The 24,278-nt window shown below is 38.0% G+C and overlaps 1 protein-coding gene across 27 annotated transcripts in view; it reads left to right on the top strand.

Annotated features, from left to right (window-relative positions):
- Window positions 1–23,310, top strand: part of EIF4G3 (eukaryotic translation initiation factor 4 gamma 3) — a 315,445-nt gene extending 292,135 nt beyond the window's left edge. For 26 of the 27 annotated variants that reach the window (XM_034645782.1, XM_034645798.1, XM_019808886.2 and 23 more), the window contains 7 exons: window positions 2,738–2,863; window positions 4,397–4,478; window positions 6,624–6,722; window positions 13,127–13,273; window positions 18,877–18,958; window positions 20,462–20,608; window positions 22,534–23,310. In XM_034645782.1, coding sequence (XP_034501673.1) covers window positions 2,738–2,863; window positions 4,397–4,478; window positions 6,624–6,722; window positions 13,127–13,273; window positions 18,877–18,958; window positions 20,462–20,608; window positions 22,534–22,715 — 865 coding nt within the window. In that variant the 3' untranslated portion in view covers window positions 22,716–23,310. The remainder of the gene's footprint in view (window positions 1–2,737; window positions 2,864–4,396; window positions 4,479–6,623; window positions 6,723–13,126; window positions 13,274–18,876; window positions 18,959–20,461; window positions 20,609–22,533) is intronic. The other variant, XM_034645747.1, reaches the window with a different exon arrangement.
- The last annotated feature ends 968 nt before the right edge of the window (window positions 23,311–24,278 follow it).

Here is a 24,278-nt window from a genome sequence, read left to right as displayed (position 1 = left end):
CGGGCTGGTTGACAGTGGAGACCACAGTTGCTTGCACAGGTAAAGGCTAGCTTAAAAACTCTTCTTTGTTGTGATCCTTTAAATATGATACAAAAGTGTAAGAAGCTTTCATCTTCATTTATTTCTTCCTTTACCTGTAATTAGATTTTCTTATGACCAGTCATAATAACACTTGAACTGTCTGATTTTTAGATGTCCTCACTCTCTTTCTCTTATCTATATCAAGATATACTTTTTAATTATCACAATGGAAATTGTGGGAGATGCTGCTGATAATACAATTTCCAATTATGAAAGATTGCTTTGCCTTTTCAGCAGATTTCTGAACAGAACTTCAGTGAACTAAAAAAAAATATTTTTTTTACTTTTAACTGTGTATTCCTTTAATTAAATTTTAGTAGGAACTCAGTATATAAAGTAAATAAAAGTAGAGCCTCTGTAGTTGAGATGGAGGGAGGGATGCCTAATGTCCCACCTGTGGACTTCACCAAAGTTTAGTCCATTGGGTGTAATGGTCACTATATACCACGAAGCAAGGGTATGGTGTAGCTCTGTGTCATTCAGCCAGCAGAAAATGTGTATTATACAAGGTATTGTTATAGGCTATGTAATACTGCAAAAGACGTAAAGATAATTACCTAGGAGCTTTTGTACACCATGTGTTTTTCTTTAAAAAAGTGTACAAAAAGATTTAGGAACTGTAGGTCTGAAGAAAAATAAGCCTCTTACAAGCTTGTTCTACAGAAGCCCTATGTTCAGCCAAATATGTTTTTTATCAGCAGTATAGATTTGACCAATGATTATGTTCTGCAGACTGTATCATGATGAACTGATTAATCAAGAAATAGAAAACAAAGGCAAGAATATGGGTATTGTCTAGTTGTGATATGAGATAAAAATCACAGATCTGCTGAGAGACCCGGACAGCTACAGATGTCTCATGGGCTCATTAAATAGCTTAATCTATGCCACTAAGCCATAGAACGTGAATTGACATTATAGGATGATTAGCCCAGAAACCGTGGAGTCCAGCCAGATTATGTTCCATCAGTGACACATTAACTGAGCTTAAAGTGTGCACATAATGAGAGAATAGTCAAGTTATCTGTTGTACAGCAAGTAGATGTCAAATCATTATGAGCTGTGAGGCCAGAAAGTTGGCATTAAGGATTTGTGAAGTCCAGAGTTAACTAATGTCGCAGAGCTACAAACTGTTTTGAAATGGCACCTTCAGAAAGGTAACCTTGCCTGGTACTCGTATCTCTTTTTAAGTGAGAATTTTTAATGATGCGTAGACCTCTATGGTCGGTACACAGAGTGGCGTACTCTAGCTATAAACTGAACTACAGTGAAAAAACACACATTTTCCGTATGCAGAGATCTGGAAGGCTGTGAAGGCAAATACACCTGCCCATGCCCCAACACTTACTCATCCCTTTCCTTACAATTACATGTATGTCCTTTACTTAAATTTACTTTTGTTGTTGTCCTTTTTAATATGCTGTATATGGGACTAATTAACAAAGTCTTGCATTATGTTTTTATATTTCTAAATGAATAGCTGTGATTTTTCACACTAAATAAAACTGTACTTATATTTTGTATTTGACTTCCCCAAGTTTTATATTTAAATACCATTTATTGGGGCGCCTGGGTGGCACAGCGGTTAAGCGTCTGCCTTCGGCTCAGGGCATGATCCCGGTGTTATGGGATCAAGCCCCACATCAGGCTCCTCCGCTATGAGCCTGCTTCTTCCTCTCCCACTCCCCCTGCTTGTGTTCCCTCTCTCGCTGGCTGTCTCTATCTCTGTCAAATAAATAAATAAAATCTTTAAAAAAAAATACCATTTATTTTATTTCACACTGAAAAAATTTTCATAGCATGAAAGCCTGAAACCACTAGCTTTTATTTAAAGGTACAACAGTTTTTAATATGTCATAATGATAATATTATTAGTAATGTTATCAGACTGTTTTATATCCAACCAGTTTGTTTCCCCATTGTATGCTTCTCAAGGACAAGGATTTTTGTCCTTTCTTCTCTTTGGGTCTAGCCTGCATTACATCAAAATTTTCAGTCAGTGGGGCGCCTGGGTGGCACAGCGGTTAAGCGTCTGCCTTCGGCTCAGGGCGTGATCCCGGCGTTCCGGGATCGAGCCCCACGTCAGGCTCCTCTGCTGGGAGCCTGCTTCTTCCTCTCCCACTCCCCCTGCTTGTGTTCCCTCTCTCACTGACTGTCTCGATCTCTGTCAAATAAATCAATAAAATCTTTAAAAAAAAAAAAAAAATTTTTCAGTCAGTGCATCTGACTGACCCAGGGAATATGATACTTGACTGTAGTGAACTCATTAGATAGTGCAGGATTAGATTGAATATCTCTTCCCCCAGAACTTAACACGGCTGCCTTGTTTGCATCCTGAAATCTTCCAAGTGTCACCTTCATACGGAGTTACCTTCTCACCCCCTCTAGATTGGGACATTCTGGTACCATAATTCACATTCTTCAGATATTAGCCCTTTCTGCAAGCATGCTTTTGTTTGTGCTGTTCTTTCTCCTCCACTAATATAAGCTCTTGAAAACAAGAATTTATTTGTTTACCAATTACTTTGTGCCTAGCATAGTATCTAACATAGTAGGTGCTTTAATAGGTATTTGTTGACTGACTGATTTTTGGTCTCTTTATTTAATCTTAACTTTTGAATTACATTTCTGTGAATTTTTCTCTGTTCTTTTTCAGTTTTTCAGAAACATTGGAGTTGGCAGATGACATGGCTATTGATATTCCCCATATTTGGTTGTACCTTGCTGAGCTGGTGACCCCCATGTTAAAAGAAGGAGGAATCTCCATGAGAGAACTTATCATGTAAGTTGTATTTGCTTTTTGTTTTTGTTTTTCTTTGTGTGTATGTGTGTATAGCAAGCTAAACTGATGCCAAACTTAACAGCTAACTCTAGCGTGGCGCTGTTCCCTTGGTCCCTTTGGAGACTCTTGGATGCAGCCTGTGATTCTTTACAACTTCTCATTTCAGGGGATTAAGAAGTACAAACTGTCAGTTACAAAGTAAATAAGTCATGGGGATGAAAAATACAACATAGGGAATATAGCCAATAATATTATAATAACTTTGTATGGTGACAGATGGTAACTACACTTGTCATGGTGGGCATTGTATTATATATAATTGTCATATCACTGTGTCGTACACTTAAAACTAATACAACTATACTTCAATTAAAAAAAAAGACATTTCAGTATAAAAATGTTACATTACACTGTAGTACAGTGAAGAAATCATGGGGATATGATAACCCTGTAGTCCACTGAGGTTAGCAGTGTTTGTAGATAGGGCTCCAGAATCCCTTAACAGGAAAGTCATTGCTCCGAGAAACTTAATGTTAATCTGACTTTTATGTCTGTCATTGTTTAAATGCTATGAGAAGTTATTTCTACAAACAGCTTGTCAGACTAACACCTGCATAGTACATGCTCTGCTTATAATAAACAGAACTGCGTCTTAGGCATTCCTAGATTTCGGACAGGAGTTGGAAATTGTTGCTACATTGTACGGACTAATTTTTCCTAAACTCTTCTTTACAACTAAAGTATTTCCCCAAAAACTGCTCATACAGTCAAACTCCACATAATATGTGTCCCTTTTGTTTGAGGCTCACAGCACATTAAAGAATATGAGGATTCTGTAGTAAAAGCAACAAACACTATTTAAATTTGGGCGCCTAGCTGGCTCAGTCGCTAGTGTATGTGCCTCTTCATCTCATGGTCATGAGTTCAGGCCCCACATTGGGCATAGAGCTTACTTAGAAAAATAAAATATAAATTTAAAAAAAAATTTAGCTTTGTTTGATTCAGCATTACCTCACTTAATTGTAGAATCCTTTTCTTGGGGAATAATTATTCATATCCTATGGAACACAGTGTGGGAAATACTGATTTAGACTATGAAAAAAAATGGTCCCTTTCTGTTTCATCCACAGTCTAAAGAACAGCTTCCTTTCTTAAAAATACTGCATAACTAAGCTTTGCGACTCCCTTTTTTACCAAGGTTCTTCTTTCCTTTAGGCTTGAAGTGGTATTTATGTAAATAGATGATTAAGTGAGACTGATCATTGCATTGCTTCTATCACTGGGGCAATTAAAGAAAAAGGTAAAACCCAGGAATTCTAAGGTCCCTTTGCAGCTTCTCCATGAAGCATAAAGTGCACTTGAAGTCTGAATTACTTCTGCTGATCATTACTTAGAGCATGTCTTTGAGCTTTCTCTTGCCCATTATTATTTAGGTTGCGTAGTATCTGTTCTTTTGGCACACATTGTTTGCCTACTGTTCTAGAATAGGGAATTTGTTCATAGGAACTTAATCACTACTCCTGTCTTTTACAGAGAATTTAGCAAACCTTTACTTCCTGTTGGAAGAGCTGGGGTCTTGCTTTCTGAAATATTGCACCTTCTATGCAAACAAATGGTGAGTGTTAAACCAAGTATCAGACTCAACAGCGTATTAGGAAGGGCAGTGATTTTTGATCTTGAGTTACCTGTGAATAGCTTAAGTATCACTGTGCAAGTATTTCTGTAGCCTTTTATTATTTGAAAAGAAGAGTGAGATCTCTGTTTCAACCTAGTTTCTTACAGAGGTGTATTTCTCCTTCTGTTGGAAAGAATTATTTCAACTGGATTTGGTATAAGTCAAAAGAATCTCAAAATATGTTGTATTTGTGGCTGGTAATTTTATCTTCTTGAAACAAAATGGCTATATTATTTATGCTTTTTAATAGATTGCAGTGAAAATTCCTTGCTTTCAGAGAAAGGTAAGATGACTAAAATGATTAATTTTATTAATTTTGTATCTCAGGCTAGGTAATCTGATTAGTAATAGAAGTTAAAAAGGATTCTACATGGGGCGCCCGGGTAGCGCAGTCGTTAAGCGTCTGCCTTCGGCTCAGGGCATGATACCAGTGTTCCGGGATCGAATCCCACATCGGGCTTCTCTGCTGGGAGCCTGCTTCTTCCTCTCCCACTCCCCTGCTGTGTTCCCTCTCTCGCTGGCTGTCTCTCTGTCACATAAATAGATAAAATCTTTAAAAAAAAAAAAAAAGAAGAAGAAGAAGAAGAAAGAAAGAAAGAAAAAAAATGATTCTACAGGATTGTGAATTGCTGTCTTAAAGTTTAATTTAATTTAGTTTAATAAATACTGCATATTTCTCTACAAAGGTCTATGCCAGGATCCCAGTTATCTACAAAGGTCTATGCCAGAATCCCAGTTTACAAAGATAACTAAGCCTTCAAAGAATTCATAAACTAGAAAGGGAGACAGCCAAGTCTAAACCAAGACTTTCAAAAGATTGTACCAGTGCTCTATTAGAGGTCTAAGAGGTTGGGAAAGTGGTGCTAACACCTGGAGTGAGAAATATCAAAACAAAACTCATACATGAAAATTCTGGGGTGATTTCTGACTTATTCAAACCAGAGCCAAAGGTATTGGGATGGAAGATTTTATTGTTTTATAGGCATCAGTAAAACTGTTTTGTTTTGTTTCTCCCTCTGAATGTACAGAAGTCCCTTTGTATTACATCTCTGTACCAGTTATTCATGGATGGGTGCACTAAATAGCCTGGTCTACTACAACTAGTTGTAGTTGATTATTCGTTATTAATACTATTTGCTCGATGGCACTAAAGTTTTTATCAAACCTAATTGGTAGGTCCAGAATTCCTTCCTCCTTTCCTAACCTACTTCACTTTAGTCCTTACTAAAAACTCAAATTCTTACTAACTTTTATATGTAGAAACAGAAAGCAAATTCTCATTTCTCCTAACCACGTTCTCATAGAGCATAAATTCTGGAGTCAGCCTGAGTTTAAATCCTGACTCTGGTAAGTTATCAGTTTATGCCTTGGGCAAGTTATTCTATGAAATAATCAATACAGGTTTCGTAGCCAGTAGCCAAGGCTCAAAGGCTAACATTTCCCTTTATCACTGTGACTTCATTCAGGCAGTGAACTTGTACTTCTCATCAGTTTCCAACTGACAACAGCTCTTCTCTGTTGTTTCTTGGGCTCAACCTTGCTCCTCTTGCCCTTGAAATACTTCTCATTCCTGGTTCAGGAGCAGCAACCTTCTTAGTCATTCTCATGTTAGCATAATTGTGATCTCCTATGAAAGGGAGGGATTACATTGAGGCTTTATGATTGGCTTTAATAGCAAATGTACATAACACTATCTAGGAAAAGAGACACTGACGACTTTATGAACTCTGAAAATTGGACTTTTTTTAGGTGCTTATATTCATAAATCCCAAACGTGAGTTTACAGTTCCCCAGATTAGTCATCTGATAAAATAAGTTATTGAACCTTAAACAGCTGTACTGCAGCCATTCACCGTTACATTTGCATACATTCAGACATCTTGGTGTGAAAGCCAGGAGTCCTGAGAAAATAACTACATATTAACTAGGGAAAGTTTTGAGTTTTCAGTCTTTACAATTCTATACTCTTGACTTCAAGCAAGCCTTCTCCTCTCCTCCTCCTCCTCCTCCCACATCCCCCCTCTTCCTCCTCCTCCTCCTCATCACAAAGTAAAAGTAAATGGATTGGACTTATCTCTGTTTTAGAGCCATAAGAAAGTGGGAGCCTTATGGAGGGAGGCTGACCTCACCTGGAAGGACTTTTTACCAGAAGGGGAAGATGTACATAATTTTCTCTTGGAGCAGGTAAGTAAGAACAAGGCTTCTGCATTCCTGTTTAATAGTAGTTGGTTTGTTTCATAGAATAAATGAGTAGTTCATTAGTAGTTCAGTCATTAAAATTAGACCAAAATAAAAATCATGGTCAAGATGTCATTTTAGGGGCACCTGGGTGGCGCAGTCGTTAAGCGTCTGCCTTCGGCTCAGGGCGTGATCCCAGGGTCCTGGGATCGAGCCCCACATCGCTCCTCTGCTGGGAGCCTGCTTCTTCCTCTCCCACTCCCCCTGCTTGTGTTCCCTCTCTCGCTGGCTGTCTCTCTCTCTCTCTGTGTCAAATAAATAAATAAAATCTTAAAAAAAAAAAAAAAAGTCATTTTACGTCCATGCTTTAGGGCCACTCCAGCTGTTCACTCATTAAATGATAGATAAAAAAATAAAATTTAAAGGATTTAGCCACACACAGAAAACAAGCTACATATCTCCGTGAACTAGAAAGGAAGTTGATAAATAAAGCAGGGGTAATAGGGCTAAAGCTATAAATCTTCTGAGCTCTGGGTCTAAAAGCTAGTAGAGAGAGGCAGAAATTATTTCTGTGAGGTAATGGAGACTAGTATGCCTCTTACAGGGCAGAAAATTAGAGGATAGGCTTTCTCCATGAAACCATGTAGGAACTCCATAGAAAGATAAATGCAAGGAAATAGACACAGTCATAGAGCCAAAACCTTACCAAGGCTGTCCACTTGGTAACTGGATCCAGAAATCCACAACAAGACAGAAGACTTCATGGTCAATATAATCTGGTTCTCAGTAAGGAATTGTGGAGGATCAGATAGAGGCAACCATAAAAATATTAGATGAGGAAGAGTGACAGAGAAAGGAAACAACTCCCTCTCAAAATGATCCTGCAAGGGACGCCTGGGTGGCTTAGTCGGTTAAGTGTCTGCCTTTGGCTCAGGTCATGATCACCAGGGTCCTGGGATTGAGTCCCTCATTGGGCTTCTTGCTCAGCAGAGAGCCTGCTTTTCCCTCTCTTCTGCCACTTCCCCTGCTTGTGCTCTCTCTCTCTCTGACAAATAAATAAATAAAATCTTTATAAAAAAAAAAAGATCCTGCAAATCAAGTCCTAAAAGTTAGGAAAATTAAAGCTAAGACAGCCAACAAAATTATGATGAGGAAAAAAAATCACTCTTAGGTAAAAATGAAAATAAAGCAATCTGAAAATTATTTTAAAGTAAGTATATTGTGCTGGATAAAGACACTGTGTTACGTTGCTGTGGACATTAACTTCCTGGATACTCTGGAGAGCCCTCCTGCCAAAAGATGAGAGCCTAGATAAAGCATAATTTATCTTGCATTGCTGGGTTCGTAGAAAGTGAAGGTAATTTGTAAGGAACAAACCTAATAAGTGAGGGAAAAAGCCAGAGATGAAACCTGAACTTTTAGCAATAAGCACAAGTGAAGGGCATGTTGCTCAATGCCATTATAAGTGCTACGAAAAATCTTGGAAGAGGTTGAAGTGGCCCTAATTCAGTATTACCCTGTCCCCCAGAAGAAGCAAACCAAAATTCTTTTTGGAAGAAACATTCTCAACTTAGGTCTCTTGATTATTTTCTACAAATTAACAAAACCTAAATACATGGATTAATACTTAGAGCCCGTTTAACCTGTAATGAAACAGGTAGCAATGAGTGAAAGTAAACAGATAATAAATGGTAGATTTAGACCCCAAAGACTTGAAATAATGGAATTCTCACTCAGAATATGACATAACGCTGTATACGAAAGTGGAATTCACAAAAATGAGCAAACAAGAAGAAACTAGTGAAAATGACTGAGAAGATTTGAAAAAACTGAAGAAACTATGGTAGATTTCTAAGAGATGCTATGAGATTTAGAGGGTAGAATGAGAAAGTCTAACATATGACTAATTGGAGTCCCAGGAGGAAAAACAGAGTGAATGGAAAAGAGGCAATATTTGAAGAGACTGTGACTGAGACTTTTCCTGAACTGATAAAACAAGAATCTATATAGAAAGCACATGTATACTACAGGGGATAATTACATTTCAGTGAAACTGCATAATATCAAAGACAAAGAAAAGATTTTTAAAGCAGCTAGAGAGAAGTATGGTACCTACAAAGAAACAGAATTTGCAGTAGCAACAGTGAAAACCAGAAGATGGTGGAATAATCTCAAAGTGCTGAGAGACTATCAGTTAGAATTGTCTCTCCAAACTAAACTAACCTTTAAGAATGTGGTAACACATATTTAGAGACTTAACAACACACTTCTAAATAACCCATGACTTGAAGAAGAAATCATAAAAGACAGTAAATATTTGATTGAAAATGTTCAAAATCATTAGCCATCAGGGAAATTCAAATCAAAACCACACTGAGATACCACCTTACGCCAGTTAGAATGGCAAAGATAGACAAGGCAAGAAACAACAATTGTTGGAGAGGATGTGGAGAAAGGGGATCCCTCCTACATTGTTGGTGGGAATGCAAGTTGGTACAGCCACTCTGGAAAACAGTGTGGAGGTCCCTTAAAAAGTTAAAAATTGAACTACCCTATGACCCAGCCATTGCACTACTGGGTGTTTACCCCAAAGATACAGACGTAGTAAAGAGAAGGGCCATATGCACCCCAATGTTCATAGCTGCATTGTCCACAATAGCCAAATCATGGAAGGAGCCGAGATGCCCTTCAACAGATGACTGGATTAAGAAGCTGTGGTCCATATATACAATGGAATATTACTCAGCTATCAGAAAGAACGAATTCTCAACATTTGCTGCAACATGGACGGCACTGGAGGAGATAATGCTAAGTGAAATAAGTCAAGCAGAGAAAGACAATTATCATATGATTTCTCTCATCTATGGAACATAAGAACTAGGATGATCGGTAGGGGAAGAAAGGGATAAAGAAAAGGGGGGTAATCAGAAGGGGGAATGAAACATGAGAGACTATGGACTATGAGAAACAAACTGAAGACTTCAGAGGGGAGGGGGTGGGGGAATGGGATAGACTGGTGATGGGTAGTAAGGAGGGCACGTATTGCATGGTGCACTGGGTGTTATACGCAACTAATGAAGCATCAAACTTTACATCGGAATCTGGGGATGTACTGTATGGTGATTAACATAATATAATAAAATAAAATTTAAAAAAAATGGAAAAACACAATATTCAAAATTTGGGGGATGCAACTCAAGCAGTACTTAGAGTGAAACTGTTAGCACCTGTATTTAGAACAGAAGTGAGGTCACAGGTCAGTGACCTCATTTTCAACCTATGAAATTAAAAAAAAGAAGAGCAAATGAAGTTCAAAGGAAATAATAAAGATCAAAGTGGAAATCAGTGAAAACAATAGTAAAAGTCAGTGAAGTCAAAAGCTGATTCTCTGAGAAAATTGTTAAATCTCCAGCCAGACTAATCAGAGAAAACAAAATTGAAAAAGAAGGTACAAATTACCAATAGAAAGAATGAGAGAGATGAGGTTATACAGTTTCTACATGTAATAATGGATCAGAGAAATTTATGAATAATTTTTATGCCAGTAAGTACATCAATTTAGTTGAAGTGAACAAATTTCTTGAAAGGTACAAACCACTAGAGCTAACTCAAGAATTGGTAACCTGAGCATCTATTACACTGAAGTAGTTAGAAACATTCCACACAAATTTAAAGGCTGTTTGTTCCAGTTCTTTGAAAAATGTCATTGGTATTTTGATCGGGATAGCATTGAAAGTGTAGATTGCTCTGGGTAGTATGGACATTTTAACTATGTTAATTCTTCCAATCCATGAGCATGGAATATTTTTCCATCTTTTTATGTCTTCCTCAATATCTTTCAAAAGTGATCTATAGTTTCTAGCATATAGGTCCTTTACGTCTCTGGTTAAGTTAATTCCAAGGTAACGCATGGTTTTTGGTGTTATTGTAAATGGGATGGATTCCCTAATTTCTCTTTCTTCAGTCTCGTTATTCGTGTATAGAAATGCAACTGATTTCTGGGCATTGATTTTGTATCCTGCCACCTTACTGAATTGTTCTATAACTTCTAGTAGTTTGGGAGTGGATTCTTTTAGGATTTCCATATAGAGTATCATGTCATCTGCGAAGAGAGACAGTTTGACTTCTTCTTTGCCGATTTGGATACCTTTGATCCCTTTTTGTCTTCTGATTGCTGTTGCAAGGACTTCTAGTACTATGTTGAATAATAGTGGCGAGAGTGGGCATCCTTGTCGTGTTCCTGATCTTAAGGGAAAGGCTTCCAGCTTTTCCCCATTGAGAATGATATTTGCTGTAGGCTTTTCATAGATGGTTTTTATGAGATTGAGGAATGTACCCTCTATCCCTACACTCTGAAGGGTTTTAATCAGGAAAGGATGCTATATTTTGTCAAATGCTTTTTCTGCATCTATTGAGAGGATCATATGATATTTGGCTTTTTTCTTGCTGATGTAATCTATCACACTGATAGATTTACTAATGTTGAACCACCCTTGCATCTCAGGGATGAGTCCCACTTGGTCATGATGGTTAATCCTTTTAAGGTACTGTTGGATTCTATTAGCAAGGATCTTCTTGAGAATTTTGGCATCCATATTCATTAGGGAAATCGGTCTGTAATTCTCCTTTTTGATGGGTTCTTTGCCTGGTTTGGGGATCAAGGTAATATTGGCCTCATAGAATGAGTTTGGTAGCTTTCCTTCTGTTTCTGTTTTTTGAAATAGCTTTAGGAGAATAGGTATTATTTCTTTGAATGTTTGGTAGAATTCCCCGGGAAATCCATCAGGCCCTGGCGTTTTGTTTTTAGTCATCAGAAGTTTATTTTTTTTTTTAATAACAGTAGTTACATAATTGGAGATTTTTTAAATCTTTTTTTTTTTTCAGGTTTTTTTTTTAATTCTTCTAAATGAAGTGATAGCTCTTCCCAATACCCTTTGGGTTGTCCATCTTTAGATGTGCCCTGTGGTTAGATGGTATTTGATTCAGGATTAAATTACCTCCTGGAAAATAGGGTATGTCAAATCTGTGAATTTTTTTTTGCCCACATGTAAGTACTGTGAGAGCAACTGTGATGCTTATACTTTGTATCACTGGTATCAAGATCACAAAAGAAGCTCAGATTAGTGTGTGAGCAGCATACTGTTAGGCAGTGGGAACAGTGCGTGGTCCTGCTGATTTAGGGCATTTCCCTTCCAGGTTAGTGGATGGACTCTACCAGGTGTATGCTCCTAGAGTCCTTTTGGTGCCCAGCGCAGTGCACATTCTTGGTGCTCTGAGCCCTGGGAACTGGCTGAGGTTGGTGATGGTCTTCCCGTCTTAGAATAAGTCCTCCCAGTAGAAGAAGTAGCTGAGTCAGAACTGAACTCCCAATCCCCACCCACACCCCCATCTCTGACTCTAGAGTCCATGTATCTGTGCTCCATCAGGCTGCCCCTTGTGGGGCCTTAGGACTTAAATTACGTGGTAGAGCGAGCCAGTGTTCTGGGAGAATTTGAAAGTGTGTACACCGTTTTTATGCTTTCCAGAGTCATTGTCATAGATGTGAGACAACAGTCAAATAACTCTTGTCAAGTATTTAAGACAAAGTGAGAGTAGCCTTGGACTACCAGCATCTGAGGACAGGAGAGGTGAAGCCAGTGCTCCTAAGAGGGCTACAGAGCTCCTTAAGTGTGTTCAGGGAGCTTCCCAGGGGCCCTGTACAGTGTGTGCGGATGGTGCTCTGAAGGCTGACGCAAAGGCATTTCTGCATTGGGTTGGACCCACACAGGCCATGATGATGTGGTGCATTGCAGCGACTACACATTTACAGTCTTTCTCCATATCAGAATATTCAATCCTTTGGAATTGAATGATTTTTGTGGGGAAAAAGATCTTTTGTGCAATACCGATAAAACCCTTTGTTTTTGTTGTCCTCCCCACAACACACTGGTTGTTCAGGAATTCTATAATATGGCATCATTCTCTGCCTTGGATTCAGAATGGTCAGATGTTTGAAGGACCTCACCAAATTTAGAATTTTGACAGCTGTTCTGTGGCAGTGCAGTACTGATATTAAACCAAAGGCTACAGAAGGGGTTAAATTGTACTGTTAGTGTTCCTGCCCTGCCATAGAGCTATGTCACTGCTAAGAGCACAGCAGAATGATTTGGAGGGAGCATAGCCACAGAGGTAATTCTAGGGGTCTTGCTGATTTTTTGTTCTTAAGGATAATCAGAGATAGACAATATAAAAAGTTGGAGAAATATTCAGAAAGGGAGTAGAGTGAGACTCTTACAGAGCTATAAATAAAAAATAGCTTCTGCTGATCATTTGGACTCCATGTAAAATAGAACATATAGCCCATGACTTTGTTTTCCTCTCAGGGTGTTACTAATATTGACTTACATTAATACATACATTTTATGTTTCAGAAGTTGGACTTTATAGAGTCTGACAGTTCCTGTTCCTCTGAAGCACTTTCAAAAAAAGAACTCTCTGCTGAAGAGCTGTATAAGCGACTCGAGAAACTCATTATTGAAGACAAAGCAAATGATGAACAGATCTTTGACTGGGTAGAGGTATAGAGATTATAATGTCACCTTCCCTGATATCTCTACAAGAATGATTCTTGTGGGATCGCTTTCATTCACATACAGGCACACCTCGGATAGTGCGGGCTTGGTTCCAGACCACAATAAAGCGAATACTGCAATAAAGCAAGTCAAATTAATTTTTTGTTTTCTCAGTACATATAAAAGTTAGGTTCACACACTACTGTAGTCTATTACGTCTGTAATAGCATTGTATCTTTAAAAATGTACATAATATCTTGAAAAATACTTTATTGCTAAAAAATGCTAACCATCATCTGAGCTTTCAGTGAGTCATAATCACTGATCAGAGATCATTATAACAAATACAATAATAATAAAAAGGTTTAAAATACTGTGAGAATTACCCAGATGTGACACACAGAAGTGAGCATAAACTGTTGGACAAATGGTCCTGATAGAATTGCTTGATGCAGGGTTGCTATAAACCTTTAATTTGTAAAAAAACACAGTATCACTGAAGTATGATAAAGCGAAGCACAGTAAAACAAGGTATGCCTGTATCTTCCCTTTTATTTCATAGGAGTATTTAACCTTGATGAAGTTAGTTTTTATTTTTTCCTGTATGTGTATTTGAAGCTATAAGGCTGTTTTTTATTTTTAAAAGATTTATAGTCTTTTATAAGGTCAAGTAAAACTATTTAAAACAGAAGCCATTTTTCTGGGTCTCTTATTAGTTTAGGATATACCCTTTATTTTACTATTCAAAAAAAAACTTATTTTGGGTGCCGGGGTGGTTCAGTTAATTAAGCATCTGCCTTCAGCTCGGGTCATGATTCCAGGGTCCTAGGATCGAGTCCCACATCAGGCTTTCTGCTCAGCAGAAAGTCTGCTTCTCCCTCTTACCCTCTCTCTCTGTTCTCCTTCTCTCTCTCTCTCAAATAAATAAAAATCTTTAATTTAAAAAAATACATATTTTTTCTAAATGTTCCTGCATTTTAAATACTATTCTGGATGAAATTAGTAAATAATATGTAATTATTATGAATTGTATTGGCTTTCATCTTCATAGTAATTCTCCCTTCTGAAATTTTTGAACCTTATTTTTCTTGTGAAATGTATTGATCATGTCTCTTTTTAAAAATCTGCTGTTTTCCTTTAGTGATTCTTGTTTATGTAAGTATGTTTTATTTGTACACATTTTCCATGGGATCGTATAATAATCCAAGTTGAAAGAAAGTCATGGAGGGCTAATCTGGTCCTCTCCCTCTTGGATAAATCCTTTTTTGTAGTCCTTGAAATGGGTTGTTAATTCTTTATCTACTCGTAGGCATTGAGAAATAATGAAATTTCTGATAATTTGGGGGTTTTTTAAATGTTTTCCTCCATGTCTATTCAGGACAATAAGTCTATCCTGTCACCTAGTTGTGATTCTTTTAATTAATTGTTAATAGTTTACCATTGTATCCCTGTCTCCCTCTCTAGGTTCTCTCGTTCCTTTCTTGAAATCTTGATATGCAGACGCTTGTCTGGTTACTCTAACCCAGACATAGCCTGGGTTTTCAGTATCCCTCTCACAAGTGCAGTTTGAGCATGATCGCCAGATGTGATGCAGCAGTGTGCAGTTAGACTCTGCTGTTCCACTTTTTGTTTTGGACTCTGTGCTTCTGGCAGGCTCACCACACTGAACTCAAATTGCTCTTTCAGTCATATAGTACCCATTCTTTTATGTTCTACAGTTTAGTCATCTCTCCCATCTGGAACTTCAGTGCATTTGGTTTTGGAACCAGAATGGGGCTTTTAAAAATTATTTCTGCTTATGTTCATCTTCTTAAATTAGATACAAGATTTGTCTATCAGGACATTTCAGATTCTGACTTTGGTCATAAAATTTTCTTGCCATCTCTTTCACTTTATATCCTCCTTCCATTTCATTAATATGTCAACTTTATCCTTATCCACGTTATGGGTAAAATGTGTGAATGGGGCAAAGTAGCTTCCTTTCAGGGACAAGATCCCATCCCCACCCCTATGGACACTTCCAGCTGTTAACCTGTTTATTATTTCACATTATTTTACTGTCCATCATGCCCACAAGGATACAGCTGCCGTTACATAATTTGTTAGAAGCCTTACTGAAGTCCAGGGAATATATGCCTATATCCATCTGACCTACCGTATACTAATCAAATCAGAAAAGGAAAGGAGGTTAGTTTAGTATCACTTGTTTTTCATGTACTTATTCCTCTTGGCATAACCGTATCTTTCTTCTCTAAGACTTTTAAGCCATTTACATGGTAGTTTGTTATAGGATTTAGCATGGAATCAGCATCAGCCTTTCTGGTATATTATTGACATGCCTTATCTTCTGTTTTAAAAATCCAGTCGGGGGGCGCCTGGGTGGCACAGCGGTTGGGCGTCTGCCTTCGGCTCAGGGCGTGATCCCGGCGTTGTGGGATCGAGCCCCACGTCAGGCTCCTCTGCTGGGAGCCTGCTTCTTCCTCTCCCACTCCCCCTGCTTGTGTTCCCTCTCTCGCTGGCTGTCTCTATCTCTGTCAAATAAATAGATAAAATCTTTAAAAAAAAAAAAAATCCAGTCGGGGCACCTGGGTGGCTCAGTCGGTTACACATCTGCCTATGGCTCAGGTCATAATCCCAGGATAATGGGATCAAGCCCCACTTCAGGCTCCCTGCTAGTGGGGGGCCTGCTTCTCCCTCTCCCCTCGCCCTTCCTCCCTGCTCGTGCTATCTCTCTCATGCTCTCTCTCAAATATTAAATAAAATCTTTAAAAAAAAAATAGAAATCCAGTCAATGTTTACATATTTAACATTATTCTCTTTTGTCGTGATTTTTCATAGATCACCATCATTTCACCGATTTGGTCTTTTATGTTCTCATGTATTGCAAAATGATGCTATTTTCACCTCTTCATCGATGTTGAGCTTCACTTTTTTATATCACTATTTATTCTGCCTATTCTGGACCAATAATTATTCTCCTTACAGAGAAGACAAAGGGTAAATTTCACTGAATGTAGATTATACTAATAAAGATGGTTTCTAAAAAAAGAAAAAACAAAAATGTAATAGTAGCTGGTTCATAGTATATGAAGACATTTGTTGCTCTGTGTCTGGTACCAGAATTATGTAAATCTGAGTTTGCTTTTCCAGTTAGCAGACCCATCTGCCTTCTTGTTCTTGCCCATTTTTGTTAAGATATTTGCTTAATCTGGGGTGCCTGGGTGGCTCAGTTGGTTAAGCGTCTGCCTTCAGCTCAGGTCATGATCCTAGGGTCCAGGGATCAAGCCCTGCATGAGGCTCCCTGCTCACCGGAGAGCCTGCTTCTCCCTCTCCCTCTCCTGCTCCCCCTGCTTCTGCTCTCTCTGTGTCAAATAAATAAGTAAAATCTTTAAAAAGAAAAATCTTTGGGGCGCCTAGGTGGCTCAGTCGTTAAGCGTCTGCCTTCGGCTCAGGGCATGATCCCGGCATTCTGGGATGGAGCCCCACATCAGGCTCCTCTGCTGGGAGCCTGCTTCTTCCTCTCCCACACCCCCTGCTTGTGTTCCCTCTCTCACTGGCTGTCTCTCTCTCTGTCGAGTAAATAAATAAAATCTTTAAAAAAAAATCTTTGCTTAATCTATAATGTCCTCGACACTATTCTTCAGGTCTGTTGTATTCTTAAATACTAGAATTACATTATTTAGCCTTATTTAGGAGAAGCAATGCAGTTTGTATCTTTTTAAGAAACAGTCAAATGGTTTGGAAGTGGTATTTATTAGCTAATTCTTTTTAGCTAATCTGTTCATTTTTTTTCAGAAGTATTTGGGAATTTCAAATGATATTCAGTACTTGAAATAGTTCTATCAACCTATTTTTAGAGTATTGTTGAACCAGAAAGTAATAGTATGTTTTTACTCTCTCATTTATTCTTCAAAAATAATTGTTCAGACTTTGCAAAAGTAATTTCTGGACCTAGACCAGCCTGGCTTCAGTCTAAATAAAGTTTGTTTTTTTACAAGGTGTAAACCAGCAACTGGCTATAACACATAAATCATCAGATCTTTTATGTGTGGCTCTTGCCCCATCCTATCCCCATCCTCAGCTGTTAGCAGTGGCACCACATGTTTCTGTTCTTTTGGAAAAGATTGGTAATGAAACCTCTTACTGTATAACACAGCCCTCCGTGTACAGTGCTGCTGGTATCCTACAGAGCTGGCCATCTGATTTGTTAACTCCTCTTAACTCTGCTCTCTCCAAGTGATGTTTGAGGTTAGGTATTCAACAGAGAGCTGCTAGTTAATCTGTGTCAGTTTTAAAAGTCATAAGCATTTAACTCCTCTCCAAATATCTTTGAAATTCTTAGCTTTCTGACACAGAGGTTTACAATGACATCCTAAGTTTTTTTCCTGGCCAATCATTTTAAGGCTGACCCAGTGGAAAATACTATGCTGTGCTATTAAAAGAAGCTGAGACAAGCATTAATTGTCTTCACAGGCATAAGGAACATAAACTTTGAAAAGTATTTGAAATACCTGCCTAGAAAATGTCTCCTTTTGTTTGTTTTCCTTCTGCTTTTCATCTGGCTTAGTACAGCATTTTATAGCAAGATCTGTCTTTTTTTAAGGAGATAAGATCTTAAGAGAAACTAAGGAATAAATTTGAGGTCCGTTTTCTCTACTTAACATATCTCTAAATACATTCTTTCCACCATCCTTAGAAAAGAGTAACATTTTTCTCACCACCACCTGAAAGACTTGAGACAATGCTTGAGTTTAATCTCTAGTTCACATTAAAATTAAGATAAAGGGGCGCCTGGGTGGCACAGCGGTTAAGCGTCTGCCTTCGGCTCAGGGCGTGATCCCGGCGTTGTGGGGATCGAGCCCCACATCAGGCTCCTCCGCTATGAGCCTGCTTCTTCCTCTCCCACTCCCCTGCTGTGTACCCTCTCTCGCTGGCTGTCTCTCTCTGTCAAATAAACAAATAAAATCTTTAAAAAAATAAAATAAAATAAAATTAAGATAAAAAAGCAATGTTAGCACATCTAAAAATGGTTGGTTGCACACCACTCAGAAAAGTAGTCTCTGGGGGCGCCTGGGTGGCGCAGTCGTTGGGCGTCTGCCTTCGGCTCGGAACGTGATCCTGGCGTTGTGGGATCGAGCCCCACATCGGGCTCCTGTGCTGGGAGCCTGCTTTTTCCTCTCCCACTCCGCCTGCTTGTGTTCCCTCTCTCGCTGGCTGTCTCTCTGTCACATAAATAAATAAAATGTTTAAGAAAAAAAAAGAAAAAAAAGAAAAGTAGTCTCTGAAACACTGTGTTTGAGATTATCTTAATATGAGTTATTTATTGAAGAAGAAAAATGTTTTTAAATGATTGTACTTCCATATGCACATAGTGCACAGCACTGTATAATTGAGCAAAATATGGGCAGCAAACTGAAAACTAAATGCTGCTACTTAGAATATTTTCAGACAAAACTGGTGGTAGCCCAAGTATTTTCCAATGAATCTCAAGATTAATGTTTACAAGAATGTCACCCCATCTGTCCCTAGTGCCAGATGAGGCCTGCTTTGAAATAATTTCTCTGATGTGCAAGGGTACTTTTAACTGTTCCATTTACTTTTTATTTCAGGCTAATCTAGATGAAAGCCAGATGAGTTCACCTACATTCCTTAGAGCTTTAATGACAGCCGTTTGTAAAGCAGCTATTATAGGTAAGTAACATTTCTGAAGGCAGCTCTTAACATCTGAAATCCCCGTTATGTTAACTGCTGATCATATGGGTCTGAGTTTATATTGTCTTCAAAATTGCCCTGTGAAACTCATTTTCTGTGCAAATGGGTGCCATTTCTGTCTACAGTGCCTGGCCACCTCAAGCAGGGGGATGAACAGCTGCCGGGCCTATAGAAAGTCCAGATCTGAGCAGCTACTGCATGCCTCCGGTGGTTTCGTACTCTGTTGGATGTGGTTTTACCTTTACCCTTCAACCTCCAGTGTCCTCCCTCTACCATTCAAGATTTATAATGAATGGGTTGAATACTCTTAACCTAGTATCAATGAAGGACTCATCGTCTCAGCAGAAACGCCATTTTATATAAAAACATATATGAGGAGGGGCGCCTGGGTGGCGCAGTGGTTAAGCGTCTGCCTTCGGCTCAGGGCGTGATCCCAGTGTTCTGGGATCGAGCCCCACATCAGGCTCCTCCACTGGGAGCCTGCTTCTTCCTCTCCCATTCCCCCCTGCTTGTGTTCCCTCTCTCGCGGGCTGTCTCTGTCAAATAAATAAATAAAATCTTTAAAAATATATATATATGAGGAAAGAAAACACCAATTGTTTCTTTTGCTTTATGTTGACCTTCGATGATAAGACAGTGTCACTGAATGTTAATCACGTAGGTGGATAGGATTAGGGTTGGTAGAAACCCTAAGTATTTAATCACAGTTGTAGGGGTGGCTCAGTCAGTTAGTGTTGGACTCTTGATTTCAGTTCAGGTCATGATCTCAGGGTTGTGAGATTGAGCCCCTTGTTGGGCTCCTCGCTCAGCAGGGAGTCTGCTTGAGATTCTGTCTGTCCCTCTCCCTGTGCCCCTCCCCACCTACCCCTTGCTCGCTCACGTGCTCTCTCTCTCAAAGTAAATATTTTTAAAAATAAAATCAGAGTTGGAAAGTATAAAAGCTGCTTTAAAAAACAAGTTTGTGTTCCAGTGCTAACTTACAGAGGAAATAAAACTTCATGCTTCTTGGCATTGAGGATGATTAGCTCAGCCTCTTTTTATTGTGCCTTTACCCCAAAAGGCCTAGATTGTATGTGTTGTTTGCCACTGTTAGAGTTAGTCCTCACCCTCCTAGTAATAATAAAATGGTTCTGTTTTACCCTTCTGAAAAGATTAGCATGAACTATCACTTTAATTTCCTTTTTAATGTTTCTTTTGTAGTTTGGAATGTCACAAAATCACTGTCCCTGTTTCATTATGATTAAAGATAAAGAATGGGGTTTTGAGGGAACCCAGCACTCAAAATACATCCCCTCTCCATGTATTTCTATTATTTCAGGAAGAATATCCCATTAATAATTTCAGAATATCTTAGATTTCAAAATCTTTTCCTTGGACCCCCTTGCTTCCACTTTCTTTGTAGTCACATCTTACCAACTCAAAAAATTTAAAAAGACTGTGTTAACTCCTTAAATGTAACGCTAGTTCTTGTATCACCTGTAGCCGACTGTTCTACCTTCCGAGTGGACACTGCTGTTATCAAACAGAGGGTGCCGATCTTACTCAAGTACCTAGACTCAGATACAGAGAAGGAACTGCAAGCACTTTATGCACTACAAGCGTCAATAGTAAAACTTGATCAACCTGCCAGTAAGTTACCTCTTACAATTAATGCAACCAGTGGGTGAGATTTATCCAAGTCAGGACTTCAGAGATGCTTTGATGGGTTTTCAACAGTGCATAATAGAAAAATCAAATAACCATTAACTTTAATAAACCTGAATTTTTTATGTATTTTTGTGAAAAAATGGTAATAAAACTAGTTTATATTAGAGATTTAATCCTCATTGTAGGGCAGGTCTTCCTACGTGTTGGAAATGTATCTGTACCATGCAATATGGTACAATATATTCACTTGAGCACTTGTGAATGTGGGTATTATGACACAGGAGCTTAATTTTAAATTTTATTTAATTTAAATGTAAATACCCCCATGTGCTTAGTGGCTACCCTTTTGGATACTCCAGGGCATCTTGGTGATAGCATATATGCATTACAGTCTTTCCCCTTCTTTGACACGGGTCTTAGTAATGAAAGAGGATGATACTCTTCAGAATCCTCAGATGCCCAACAAAGACATTAAGGTGTTTTAGACTAATTTTCACTTCAGGGTTATGATTAATTCTTTGCTAACGAGATGAATAAAGTAACCTGGACCACCCAAGTCTTAGTGATACTGGTAAATTAACTGAATTGTATTAAATCTTGAAAATTCAGTTGAAACTTGTGAAAGTGGATAGTTGTACGGGGCAATTTCAGAGATGACATTGAAGTAGCTCTTTGGTACTTGCTTAGGTTGTATCTGTTGCTGGGCTTTCCTTCTTTGCTAGTGCTGATGAATCCCTCTGGGAGATAAAGGAAAAGATGGAAATAAATAATCCTCAGGCTTTAACTGAGGAGACATCAAAGTCTGAATCAGAGAATTAACTGACTTTGATTTCTCTTTCTCAGGACCTTGGGAGGGTCATTTAACATTATGACTTCCTTTTTCTGTTCTCATAGGATAAGGACTCATTCACTTTTTAAGAGATGAAATTGATGCTATATGCTCAGCCAGTCAAATTAAAGTATCTCCCATAATTATCAGCTTTAATAATCCCTGGAGAGATGTTTAATTCTAGATTTACCATCAGTAGAATCTTGGCCACTTGTTTCCATATCCCCATAGACCAACCAATGTTTAGAGAATGAAAAGTGATTTCAATATTAGCTTAACTAATAAAATTACAAAGATAAACCCAAAGAAAAATTTTAATATGACTCATTCTAAGCCTAATATTTATTATCAATTTTTGTTTATTCTGTTCCTCCCTCCATTCATATGAATGGAGGCTGACTTTAAATGAACTTAAGAGCCCATAATGAAGGGATTAAAAATAAAGAATATATAATTTTATCAACTTTTTCTCTTTTTTGAACAGTAACATAAGTTTCCACTGTGGGAGCAAAACAGAAAATTGAATTTGCCCAGATCATCTGGGCATTGAAAACAACAGGCTGTTTTTTCTCTGGATAAAATCCAGATGAGATAGTTTTTATCCATATTTTCCAAATAAATTATTATTCTTTCCAGTTTGAAAGCAACATTAGAAGGGGGGAAAGTACCTTTTGCCATTTTCTTCCAAAATTTGTAAAAATTGTATATTTTTATTGTAAAATTTCAAACAATGGAGAATATATATAGAAGAAAGTGAAAAAGTTATTCTTGTATTTAATTTTTATAGTGTGTAGTTTGAAAACTACATAATATCAAACACCTCAGCACTATCAGAAAAGAGTTCAAATTGAACAAAATAATAGCAATAAAAATAATTTAGATTGCTTAAATCTTTTTCCTGGCCTTTAGATAAGTTGTTTTGCTATTATACTATAAAGAGGGAATATGATGAATTGTTAGGGATGTTCTTCTCTAGGGGAATTCATGTGCATTCACTCAGTCATTCCTTGGAGATACAGTCTCTCTGTCACAACTACAACACCTCCAGAACTGATGGTATATTTTTACTTCCTTGCAGATTTGCTACGGATGTTTTTTGATTGCCTATACGATGAAGAGGTGATCTCTGAGGATGCCTTCTACAAATGGGAAAGCAGCAAGGACCCTGCAGAGCAGAATGGGAAGGGTGTGGCTCTGAAATCTGTCACGGCGTTCTTCACGTGGCTGCGGGAAGCGGAAGAGGAGTCTGAGGATAACTAAAGCTTCAAATACACAAACGAAACAAAAGAAACAATTTAAGTATTTTTTTAAAAAGTTTCACGTCTTCGCCAATCACAGTGCAGCAAGGCCAATTCTCGCAGAAATCCCCACGTGTGCACGAGTGGGAGAGGGGAAAGAGAAAAAAAGGTGATCATGGAGGAAAAAGGTACTGGAAAAAAGTAAACTTCAAACCTGAGGGCGGGAGCACTAAAACCAAAATACATGTATTATTTATAGAAAATATTTTCTGTTTTAATCTTTTCTTTTTAAACAAGGACTCATACTTTAAAAAAACACATCTGTTTAGCAAAAAAAAAAAAAAAGTTGAGAACTTTTAATTTATTTTAAGGACTGCAAATGCCAGTGTAATTTTTTAATTTGCAGTTTCTGTAAACAACTTGTATAATAGAAAAGCAGAGAAATAAATTTCCCTCCCCTTCAGATGCACCTCACGTTTGTTTTAAAGCATAGTAGTTAGTCCAGATTTAAGAAGGTTTGGGGTGAACAAGGTAAGAAAGATTTTTTTTTTTTTTTTTTTGGCATCAAATCTTTCTGCCTGCCTCTCAGCTTGCTTCAGAAAATTAAAAAAAAAAAATCACAATAGTAATCAAAACATACATAACCTTGGAACAGAAGGAAATGCTGTGGACCAGAGAACTCCAAGAATTGTTTAAAAAATTTAAAAAAAAAAAGTGCTACCCTGCGAAAAGTACTCTTAATACTTTTGAAATCTTTAGAGCAACTTTAAGGCTTGTAAATACATAGAACAAATATTTAAAAAAAAAAGAAAGAAATTGACTCAATACTATTTCTTTTCACTTTCAAAATATAAAGAACAAAATAAAGACAAACATTGCAAGTTTAAAAGAAAAGTAAAATGACTTCTCCTTTTGACAGCTGCTGCATGTGCGCCCATCTCTGGGAGGTGCTGTCTGGCTATTTGTTGTCTAATCCAAATCACTCCTGAGGGTGTGTGTGTGTGTGTGTGTGTGTGTGTGTGTGTGTGTGTGTGTGTTTACAGTCGGAAAAGGCAAGCTACTTTGTGGGTAAGGAGGGAACTTGTATTTGGGTGGGAGAGCCTCTCGGGAAGTCCAGAGGAAGCTTCTTTCCAACTTCAGCTAGAAATGCATTCAGGATGGGAGCAAACCTAAGGGCAAGTTTTTAAATGACTTCATGTTCCACTGTGTGTAGTAGGACTAGGGAAACTCATTCACTTTGAAACTACCACTACCACAAATTTTAAATCATCAATTACCTCTGATGCTTAAGAAACCCAAAGATGTCTTCTAAAGAATGAAAGAAACCAAAGCTAAGTTATGCTTTTTAAAAGTGGGTATGGGATTTAAAACCAAGCCAATACCATGTGTGAAAATCACATTGTTCCCAGCTTCAGCTTCACTCAAGCCAGTCTGGTGAGTATACAGCCACTGTGTTTTAAGCCTGTTTCTCCTACAGATACTGGAACACTGCTTTTTTTGTTTTTTCTTCTTTTATGAGGTTGCAGTCTCTACAGATGGTTTTCCATTTCAATTGTTTGTAGGGCATCCCCCTAGAAAATGTATT

The sequence above is a fragment of the Ailuropoda melanoleuca genome, chromosome 2, assembly GCF_002007445.2.
Source record: "Ailuropoda melanoleuca isolate Jingjing chromosome 2, ASM200744v2, whole genome shotgun sequence".
Taxonomy (NCBI): Eukaryota; Metazoa; Chordata; class Mammalia; order Carnivora; family Ursidae; genus Ailuropoda; species Ailuropoda melanoleuca.
This window is presented reverse-complemented; position numbering and strand designations above follow the sequence as displayed.